This window comes from Loxodonta africana, chromosome 18, assembly GCF_030014295.1.
Source record: "Loxodonta africana isolate mLoxAfr1 chromosome 18, mLoxAfr1.hap2, whole genome shotgun sequence".
Classification (NCBI taxonomy): domain Eukaryota; kingdom Metazoa; phylum Chordata; class Mammalia; order Proboscidea; family Elephantidae; genus Loxodonta; species Loxodonta africana.
The window spans coordinates 27,338,618-27,349,598 of NC_087359.1; the positions used below are offsets into that span (position 1 = coordinate 27,338,618).

Consider the following 10,981-nt stretch of genomic DNA (forward strand, 5'->3'; position numbering starts at 1 on the left):
TGATGGATTCCAACTGCAGTCTTTTTGGTTAGTAGACAAGCTCTTAACCACTGTATCACCAGGCCTCCAATCCCGCCCCCCACCCCCGGTTCCTTTCTGTGTCGTATCTGGGAAAAACAAGTCATAGCAATGTTTTTACATAAAGATGTTTTTAAAAAATGACTTTCAGAATAATTGGAGGTACTTGGCCAAAACAGCCCCCCAGAACACCAACAGCGACTGCACCTACAGGGATGCCTTTCGGAAGCCGAGAGCGGCCCGAGCCTCCGGACACTCTGGGTTGGGAGCCGCCCCTTCGCGCGGCCTGCCGGGATCTGGAGTCCTCCCACTCTGGACCGCAACTGCAAGGCGTTCTGGGATCGCCAGGCCGCTCTCGTCTCGCGATGTTATCTCCCATTCCCCTAAGCTCTATGACCCCCCCCAAACGTGTTTTTCAAATCCACCAATGGATGCATAGCTTAGGCTCGAACCAGCCAATCGGAATGCGGAGCCACCGGGAAATTTAAATCGCGCCGGCCGGCTGCACGAGCCACACCGTCTCTGGTCTGAGCCGTGTTGGACGATTGTGGAGCAGTCGGCCCGCAGCGTGTGAGCTCCCCGCACCGCCTTCTGTGGAAGCCTAAGGCCGCTCCGTAAGTACGAACTCAGGCCGCAGCCCGACCGCAGCGATAACGGCTGGCCCGCAGGGCGCGCTCTGTTTGGAGGAGGCGGGAGGCGGCCCCAGGGATACGCTGGGGCTGGCTTCGGCCTTCCTCGTTGACAAGGCCTCTGGGGCGTCGTTTGTTGTCGAAGCGGCTTCGTTTCGCGATGCGGGAGCTGGAGCTTTAGGGCTCCGAGGTTCGGCTAACGGCAGCGAAAGCCTTTGTGCGTCGCGGCCAGGAGAGGCAGAATGAGACAGGCCTGAGGGCCAGTGTGGCGGACAGGTCCTGCCTCTCCTCCGCCCTCGCCCGCAGCGTCTTCCCCGGGATGGGGGCCAGGGGCTGGGGCGGGAGGTGGCAGTTGGAGGACCTGTATCTAAAAAAGCAGGCCAAGAGTCGGCAGATTGTCAATCATGTCGTAGACGAAAATAACGGGATTAAAGATAGCAAGCTGTAAGGAGGGTTTTTACTTTTGTCGTCTTTTGGAGATTGCTCCTTAGTATCTGAGCCTGAATGAGGCACAGCTGATGGCAGCCTAATTCAGTGCGTTCGAACGCGAAATTCTGGAAATTAAAATGCTTGCGAGATGCTTAGGGTGCAGGACTGCGTCGCAGGTTTTCATTGTTGACAGGAAATGATACGGCAGACTCCATAACTTAATGATGAATCAGATTTTAATTTTCAAATGTGGAAAATGCACTCTTTTTTATGGCCATTTGAAACCAATGAAAGTAGGAAGACTCCTGGAGAGAGCCTCCAGTTGATCTGAATTTGTTGCCAGGTGGACGTGGGTCTTAACTGCAAGTTAATTCGGTTCCCCCACTTTGTCTTCACTTAGCTGTTTTGGACCCGCGAGAGTCTAGAGCTGCGATGTCCAGTATGGTTGTTGCCAGCTGCATGTGGCTATTGAACTCTTGAGATGTGCGTAGTCAGAATTGGGGTGTGCTGTAAACATAAATTACACCGTGGATTTCAAAGACTATGTAAAAGAATTAAAAATGTCTCATTTTTTACTATTGGTAACATGTTTAAGTGATGTTTTGGCTTAAATAAGATTAATCTGTTTATCATTGCCTTTTTATAATACAGCTACTAGGAAATTTAAAATTCTGTGGTTTGCTTTGTATTTCTGATGGACAACACTGGTTAAACTCTTAGCTCTTGTCCGCGGGCGGGCGGGGGGGTGCAGTTATTGTTTGGCCAAAACGATCTTATAATGCTGAAAACGTGAAATTCCTTCTCCAGTATAGAAGTGTGGATTCAATATATGCTTGGAAATTTTATTATTGCAAAGGCAAAATGATAAAAGGGAGTTTCTTTTTCTCTCCTCCACCCCCCAATCTAGCTTTCTTCCTTTGTTTCACAACCATGTCCACCAATGAGAATGCTAATTCACCAGCTGCCCGGCTTAACAGATTCAAGAACAAGGGGAAAGACAGTACAGTGAGTACCTTCTGTTGCTTTCTTATGATACTTTTTAATGGGAAGATGTTTGGCAAGGGATCAAAAACTTGAGGGAATTAAAAACGCCCTCACTTGATAATGAAAATTATTAATAAGGTGAAACAATGTTTCTTTTCTTTACTCAAGGAAATGAGGCGGCGCCGAATAGAAGTTAATGTAGAGCTGAGGAAAGCTAAGAAGGATGACCAGATGCTGAAAAGGAGAAATGTCAGCTCTTTTCCTGATGATGCTACTTCTCCACTGCAGGAAAACCGCAACAACCAGGTAAATGTATTTTAGTTCATGAATTATAATAAATCCAGAAGATTAATATGGGTTTTTCTTAGAAACTTAACATTAGTAGCAAATCTGTGAAGATCTTTTTTCTGTAATTAAGGTAATGGAAGGTTACCGAAGTTTTCTTCTCTCCTGCCCACACCCATAATCCAGTGGAGCTGATTTCCAGATCGTTAGCTTCAGGTTTTCCTACACTCCTAGCTGCTAGCTGGGTCCCTTGACCTGATAATTCCAGTGTTAACTGAAAGTGTGTCTGAAACCACCCACTTTCTGGCTTATTGTTGTTGAATCAGTTCCCACCCATAGCGACCCCATGTGACAGGGTAGAACTGTCCTACAGGGTTTTTGTGGCTATTATCTTTACTGGAGCAGATTGCCAGGCCGTTCTGCTTTGGAACCACTGGATGGATTTGAAGCAACAACCTTTTGGTTAGCAACCAAGCGCTCAACCATTTGTGCCACCAGGGCTTCTGGCTTATTACTGTCACCAGCTTTGTTCAGGCCTTTTTTCCCCTGAAATAGTTATAGTAGCCTCCTAATTTAGCTTCCCCTTTTCATTCCATGCCACATACTAGTGCTGTACTTTTTTCCCTAAAATGCTGATGTAAACATGATCTCTCTCTACTCAAAACCTTGGATAGTTTAAATTCCATACTCCTTCATTTAGCATTGAAGACTTCATTTGAGTTTTCAAATTTATCATGTTCATCTTTTCTTCCAAGACAGTTAACACTTTCCCACCTCTTGGCCTTTTTCACATTGTGCTTTTCTTAGCACTCCACATTTATCGTTTTTTTTTTTTTTTTTTTCTTTCATTGAATTATCTATGTGGTATGCTAGTTCTAGAGTACTACACTCCTGTCTTCTCCTCGTGGCACTTTCTGGTCAGTCCAACAGGGAAGACTCTCCCTCCTTAGAATTCCTGTAACACTCCGATCCTGCACCAAGGTTAAAGAGTTATCTTTTTTTTTTAATGGTTGTTTCTCTACTTGCCACATTTACTTTGTTTTTAAGCTTCTAGGAAGAAAAGGTCACTGTCTTTTTGAGTTAACCATCACTTTGCTTCTCAACCTTTATACTATGAATCACAATATATGGCGTTTGTATTTGCAGCAGTGTACCATGGAAATTCTGAGATTATAAGCTTAGATAGGAAAATTCCTAGCATGTTGTCTGTAATTCATCCCTTTCTTTGCTGAGAAAACATCTGAATGCAAGTGATTGCAATTTATGTTGAAATAACCTTCGGTCTGCTGTAATTTTTCTTAATTGTTCACCACCTTTTTTAGTGATGAATTGCTTAGACACCTCATAATTTGAAACTCAGTGAGTTATGAGTTTGAAAATTGTCATACATATAATGAATATGTGGTTAGCAGACAAAACTAGGTGTAGGACTGAATTTAAATAACTGACTGTAAACCTAAAAATGTCTTCATGATGGCCAAGTATGGACTTCATCGTATTTAATCTTAAAAATGATCATTTGTTTAACTAACTCCTCTTTTCTTGTAGGGCACTGTAAATTGGTCTGTTGATGACATTGTCAAAGGCATAAATAGCAACAATTTGGAAAGCCAGCTCCAAGCTACTCAGGCTGCTAGGTAAGTCTTCTCTAGCATGAGTAACCTAAGTAATCAGGCTTTTTAAATTTGGAGCGGGGAGATGGGGAGAGAGCAGGCAGATATGGCACAGGTAGAGAAAAGGTTAAGCTAGCAACAGGCCTAGTTTCAAAGTAGTATTTCAAGGGAAAGGAGAAATTAGTCACCAAGCTGAATTGGTACAACTAGCCATCCTTTTAGGAAATAAGTGTATTTAGATTGTTATTTCCCACTGTACTCACCACTGCCGTTGAGTCGATTCCGACTCACAGCGACCCTATAGAACAGACTAGAACTGCCCTATAGAGTTTCCAAGGAGCACCTGGTGGATTCGAACTGCATACCTTTTGGTTAGCAACCATCATAGCACTTAACCACTACACCACCAGGATTTCCATTTCCCACCATACACAAGTATTTGTGATGTTCATAACGGAAAGGATTAATAATCATTAGTGTTTGACAGTTTGCAGAAAAACAAATACAAATGGCAAATGATCATGGAAAAGATCTTTAACTTCACTGGCAGTCAGGGAAATGGAAATTGACAACAAGCATGTAACCCTGTCAGATTGGCAAGGAGTGACAAGATTTATAGATTGCTGTGAGGATACCGAGAGGAGGGTAATCTGCACTGTTGGTAATATTTCCATTTTGGGAGAAAGGTAGCTGACTGCATGCAGCACCATGCAAGCAATCTATTCGGCTTAAGTTCTGGAACATCTCAACACTTAGTGTTTTACTGTAAAAGGCCGTCTAAAGTTCTAAACTCTTAAACTGGGTTTTAAATTGTTTTTTATACAAACTTGATTTTTCAATTAACTTTTTGTTTTTCTTTTTGTTCCCTCTTAGGAAACTGCTTTCCAGGGAAAAACAGCCCCCCATAGACAACATAATCCGGGCTGGTTTAATTCCAAAATTTGTGTCCTTCTTGGGCAGAACTGACTGTAGTCCCATTCAGTTTGAATCTGCCTGGGCGCTCACAAACATTGCTTCTGGAACATCAGAACAGACCAAGGCTGTGGTAGATGGAGGTGCTATCCCAGCATTCATTTCTCTGTTGGCATCTCCCCACGCTCACATCAGTGAACAAGCAGTATGGGCGCTAGGAAACATTGCAGGTACTTGCGTTTAAAATCTTTTGACTGAGTGTATCTAATCCTAATGGGGCTGTGAAAAGTCTTATAAGTAATAATGATCCTCGGGATAAGTTTTGAACTTGCTTCAGGCCCTTGTTAGATGCGAAAGTGGCGTCTAAGTAAATTAGGGTATTTCCTAGGGTGTTATCTTCAAGTTAAAACACTACTGTTGCACTAAGTCCTAAACATTGATGGCGCTAGACAGGTACATATGATTAACCTTGCCCTTTTTTTTCCCAGGGGATGGGTCACCTTTCCGAGACTTGGTTATCAAGTATGGTGCAGTTGATCCCCTGTTGGCTTTACTTGCAGTTCCTGATATGTCATCTTTAGCAGTAAGTTATTAATATAAGAAAGCTTGCTCACTTTGATTCTAATTCTTCCTCCCCTACCAAAGATGGAGAACTGCTCATTGCTTTTTTTTTTTTTTCCTCTTTTCGCCCAGTGTGGTTACTTGCGTAATCTTACCTGGACACTTTCAAATCTTTGTCGAAACAAGAATCCTGCACCCCCGTTAGATGCTGTTGAGCAAATTCTTCCTACTTTAGTTCGTCTCCTGCATCACGATGATCCAGAAGTATTGGCAGATACCTGTTGGGCTATATCTTATCTTACTGATGGTCCAAATGAACGGATTGAAATGGTTGTGAAAACAGGAGTTGTGCCCCAGCTTGTGAAGCTTCTAGGAGCTACCGAATTGCCAATTGTGGTAAGTTGTTGACTTTTGCATTAGAGTATAAAGTGTAAGCATAGTCAGTTGATGCTAATGCTGAAATCTTGCCTATTTCAGGCCATGATGTGCTTTTCAAAGCTTTTAGGATATAGAGTTTTTGAGCAGTGCTGGGAAAAAAAAATAACCTAACTGCCAGCATCAGAGGAGCCCTGGTGGCACACACAGTGGTTAAGCACTTGGCTGCTAACTGAAAGTTTGGTGGTTCGAAACTACCAGGAAAAAGATGTGACAGTCTGCATCTGTAAGGACTTATCGCCCCTACGGGACAGTTCTGCTCTGTCCTATAAGGTTGCTATGAGTTGGAATCAAAGCAATGGCTTTGGTTTTTTGGGCCAGAATCAGCTTTTTTTTTTCCTCCTTTCCAGACTCCTGCGCTAAGAGCCATAGGGAATATTGTCACTGGGACAGATGAACAGACTCAGGTTGTGATAGATGCAGGAGCGCTTGCTGTGTTTCCCAGCCTGCTAACTAACCCCAAAACTAATATTCAGAAGGAAGCTACATGGACAATGTCAAACATCACAGCTGGCCGTCAGGACCAGATACAACAAGTAGTGAATCATGGATTAGTCCCATTCCTCGTTGACATTCTCTCTAAGGTAATAAAATCTTGAGAGTTAATAAAATGATTGTTGGTATTTATGTCTTTATAGATGGCCATTTGATAAGAGCTGTGCTTGGCTAAGGTTCTTACAGTCCTTTTGCTAGTAACCCCTTTCACTTAAGGTTGGATAAACCAGTTAATAGTTTCAGTCATTGTTTGGTAAAACAATGATTTAGGAATCTTCTTTGTATCACCTTGCAAATAAACCTTCCTTACGTTTATTAGGCAGACTTTAAGAGTCAAAAAGAAGCTGTATGGGCTGTGACCAACTATACAAGTGGCGGAACAGTTGAACAGATTGTGTACCTCGTCCATTGTGGCATAATAGAACCACTGATGAACCTTTTAACTGCGAAGGATACCAAAATTATTCTGGTTATTCTGGATGCCATTTCAAATATCTTTCAGGTAGGTCTTGTAACAGGGTGGATCTGTTCAAATTTGGGGTTGGTGAAAGGTGTACGGTTGAGACTGATGAGAAGGCAGCTAAGTTTACTCCCTAGTAGTCCACAGGATCAAACAGTGTGCTTCTGTGGGCCACATTTATGATGAAAGTTGTGACAGTGGATCATAAAAGGTAAAAGTGATGACAAGCCCATGATGTAGCTTGCATTGAAGGGGAGTCCACATGTGGAAACTATTCATACGTATTTCTTTCTTCAGTATCTTTAATGCCCAGGTTCCATACTGAATTTTGGTTAAATTGAATTTGTATGGCTTAATATCTAACCATTTTTCTTCTGGTCCCATCCCTAATTGATCCAAGCATGGCAGCACATGGCACTTTCTTGGTGATTAGTGGTGGTTAGGCCCTACTCGTTAACTTTTAAATTTTCGATCATGGAATTTTCACATAGAGGACTTGAGTCTAGAATAATCAACCTCTGTGTCCACATCACCCAGTGAAAGCAGTATAATGTGGCCAGTGTTCTCACTCCCTCTCACCCAAACACCCTAGGTTATTTTGAAGCTTTATGTATCTCCTAAAAGCTAAAAACTTAAAAAAAACTCTAATCACAATACCATCCTTAGAGGTAGTAGTAAATTGTTAATATCAACTAATATTGCAGTTAGAAAATTGTTTTTAATTTTGCTTTAGGTGAAAGTTTACAGCTCAAGTTAATTTCTCATACAGAAATTTATACACATATTGTTATGTGACACTAGTTGCAGTCCCTGTAATGTGACAGCACACTCTCCCTTTCCACCCCAGATTGCCTGTGTCCATCCAACCAGCTTCTGTCCCTTTCTGCCTTCTCAGCCGGTCTCTGGACAGGAGGCTCCCATTTAGTCTCATGTAGCTGTGTGAACTAAGAAGCACACTCTTCATGAGTATTATTTTATGTTTTATAGTCCAGTCTAATCTTTGTCTAAAGAGTTGACTTTGGGAATGGTTTTAGTTCTGGGTTAGAAAAATTTGTTTTTAACACACACTAGACAATCTTTAATCTTAGACAGTGTTTCTCCACCTTCATTACACTTTAGAATTATCTGGGATGCTTTTATGACATACATTCCTTGTTCTCATTCTCAGACCAATTAAAAAGTTATCTGGGTGATTTTGATGCACAGAAAACATGACAGTTGGAAACGTAGTTGCTAAGAGCAGGTGTAGCTCTGATTGTTGAGTTTCAAAAAAAAAAGTAAAATGAGCATAAAACTTAGCTCATAGGGTTGTTGAAGGATAAATTTAGAAACCAGCAAGTACTTAATTCTGTCAGATAGCTGTTATAGCTCAAATATAAGCATTGTCCTGTCACTAAAATAGAACGTTCACAGTGTAGGCTGCTAAACTTGGAGTTTTTTTTTGTTTTTTTAGGCTGCTGAGAAACTAGGTGAAACTGAGAAACTCAGTATAATGATTGAAGAATGTGGAGGCTTGGACAAAATTGAAGCTCTGCAAAACCATGAAAACGAGTCTGTATACAAGGCTTCCTTAAGCTTAATTGAGAAGTATTTTTCTGTAGAGGTGAGTTATGGGTTGTAATACTAATAACTTCAAAAATACCCATCTAAGGTCAAGCCTATAAGAGTTTTTCCTCATACTTACTTTAATGAACCCTGGGCCCTTGTTAAATACAACAACATATCAATTTAAGTAGGCAATCACATACTATTTGTTTCTCTAATGTTGGTTGATGATAATACAATCTTTCTAAACTTGGAATTTTAAGAATCATCAGTTTCAAATAACAGCATCTTGGGAATCTCACAGTATCTTGAAAGTAACTTTATGAATGTTAGTGTAGAGTTGATGGGGAAGTGGGCAAACCCCACTACCATACTTTCTCTGGGGCTGATAAGGAGTCTTTCCCTTCCCTACTGAAAAGTGACATGTAGGGGGAAAAAGTCTCAATTTCTTTTCCTGTCACTGCGACAGCATTTCTTAATGCATTCAGATCCTTACCCTCCCAGGCACTCATGGATTGACCAAGTTTCAACAGCCCTCCCCTTACCAACTCTTCCCCCATTAGAAATATTGGAACATAGTACAGATTTTAAAGGTGAAATAATGTAAATGAAGACTTGAAGAGTAAATACAGAGACTTCTAGGCAGGGTACCACTTGGAAATGTGTCACTAAGAAACCTGAGGGCTTATAGTGTCTTTTTTTAAAATGTGCTTGCAGGAAGAAGAAGATCAGAATGTTGTGCCAGAAGCTACCTCTGAAGGGTATGCCTTCCAAGTTCCGGAGGGTGATCCTGGGACCTTTAACTTTTAAGATTGTACAGCTGAGTCATAAAAGTGTTGTGTACTATGTTTGGTATAAGTTTGTCTTACTGTTTCTCAACTAAGAACTCTTTATAAATGTGATTTGTTATGTAGCACTTTTTACAAAGAAACTATACTTGAACAGTTCCAAGCTGTATGTACTGTATGAAGCCTTGCCTGTCATTGGGTTTCTTATTTCTGTGTGGAATTTCGTATCTTGCAGTGTCCTGTAAATAAAGATTAAATTCCACCCGTTCCTTTTACTTCATTATGGCTCAGTTTTCTAATTTGTGGCTCCTAGGGTTGCAAATGACCGGCAACCCATCATAACTGATGTGCATGTAACTCAGGTGACCTGAGGTAGCCCTGGCTGCAGACATCATTTGATGCAGGGTTTGTGATGTCATCAAGGATACAGGGGTGATAACTTTCTGCCCACTTCTGAGACCTAGCTTTGCTCTAGGTTGCCTCTCTTGGTAAATGAGTAAGATCCCTCAGCTGATGTCTCCTCGTGTCTCACTGGCCGAGGAGCTGGGGTAAAAAATCAGGTGGAATTCATTCTTCCTAGACTCCAACACCAAAAGTGGCTCTAAGGTGCAACCCTGACATCACATTAAAATCACCTGGGAAAGTTTACCCAGAAATTTGTGAAACTGGTCAGGGCTGGTGTCCAAGTAGTGTACCTTTTTTTATTTCGTTCCCAGGTGTTTTTCCTGTGCAATCTAGGTTGAAAGCCACTAAGGATTAGTTAAAGCTGTTGGCAGAACAGGAAGTGGATTCTGGGAAGAAAACCACTAAATATTAACTATAATACCATAAATCTTAGGAAAAATGAAATGCATCCTTAAAGTCTATTGTCAATTTGTATTTTTATTGATTATTTTTATAGTGCTTTATATGAAGATTTACGGAGCAAATTAGTTTCTCATTAAACAAGACACATACTGTTTTGTGACGCTGGTTGCCAACCCCACAACTTGTCAACACTCCCCTTCTTACCCTTAGGTTCCCCATTTGCCTTGGTCCGCCTTTCCTGTTCCTTCCTGCCTTCTTGTCCTTGCCCCTGGGCTGGTGTGCCCATTTAGTCTTGCATACATGGGTCAGCTCCCTGTATTATTGTTTGTTTTATGGGTCTAATTTTTGGCTGAAGGGTACACCTCAGGGGTGACTTCAGTAAAAGGGTGTCCAGGGGCTATACTCTCCGGGTTTCTCCAGTCCCTTGTCAAACCAGTAAGTGTGGTCTTTTTTTTTTTTTTTTTTTTTGCAAGTTAGAATTTTGTTCTACATTTTTCTCTAGCACTGTCCAAGACCCTCAATTGTGATCCCTGTCAGAGCAGTCAGTGGTGGTAGCTGGGCACCATCTGGTTGTGCTGAACTCAGTCTGGCGGAGGCTGTGATAGTTGTGGTCCATTAGTCCCTTGGACTAATCTTTCCCTTGTGTCTTTGGTTTTCTTCATTCTCTGTTGCTCCAGACAGGGTGGGACCAGTGGAGGATCTTAGATGGCTGCTCACAAGTTTTTAAGACCTCAGATGCTATTCATTGAAGTAGGATGTTGAACATTTTCTTTATAAACTATGTTATGCCAGTTGAGATAGATGTCCTCCGAGACCATGGTCCTCGGCCCAGTAATTTGGCCCCCCAGGGAGTTAGGATGTGTCTATGAAGCTTTTATGACTTTGTCTTGGTCAAGTTGTGCTGACTTCCCCAGTATTGTGTGCTGTCTTACCCTTCACTGTGACCACTTACTATTGTCTAGCTAGTATTTTTCCTTCCCCACCCCTCTTATCCCTTCCTCTTACCCCCTCGTTCCTAAC

At 41.9% G+C, this 10,981-nt stretch overlaps 1 protein-coding gene across 2 annotated transcripts; it reads left to right on the plus strand.

The window, feature by feature from the left end:
- Window positions 1-500: 500 nt before the first annotated feature.
- KPNA2 (karyopherin subunit alpha 2) lies at window positions 501-9,434 on the plus strand. Of its 2 annotated transcripts, none has more exons than XM_003417303.4 (11): window positions 501-632; window positions 1,984-2,081; window positions 2,229-2,366; window positions 3,894-3,982; window positions 4,832-5,100; window positions 5,359-5,453; window positions 5,564-5,827; window positions 6,217-6,450; window positions 6,681-6,863; window positions 8,275-8,424; window positions 9,084-9,434. In XM_003417303.4, exons 2-11 carry the CDS (start codon window positions 2,007-2,009, stop codon window positions 9,174-9,176), a joined length of 1,590 nt encoding a protein of 529 aa, XP_003417351.1. In that variant the 5' UTR covers window positions 501-632; window positions 1,984-2,006; the 3' UTR covers window positions 9,177-9,434. The 2 variants fall into 2 exon arrangements, with proteins under 2 accessions (XP_003417351.1, XP_023412753.1); XM_023556985.2 differs by having other exon boundaries at window positions 6,343-6,450.
- Window positions 9,435-10,981: the final 1,547 nt, after the last annotated feature.

Excerpts from the sequence above, each read along its gene's own strand:
- KPNA2 (XM_003417303.4), top strand. The coding sequence starts at position 2,007 with ATGTCCACCAATGAGAATGCTAATTCACCAGCTGCCCGGCTTAACAGA. Across the intron at positions 5,101-5,358 it reads GGCGCTAGGAAACATTGCAG|GGGATGGGTCACCTTTCCGA; the intron begins GTACTTGCGTTT and ends TTTTTTTCCCAG. Across the intron at positions 8,425-9,083 it reads AGAAGTATTTTTCTGTAGAG|GAAGAAGAAGATCAGAATGT; the intron begins GTGAGTTATGGG and ends ATGTGCTTGCAG.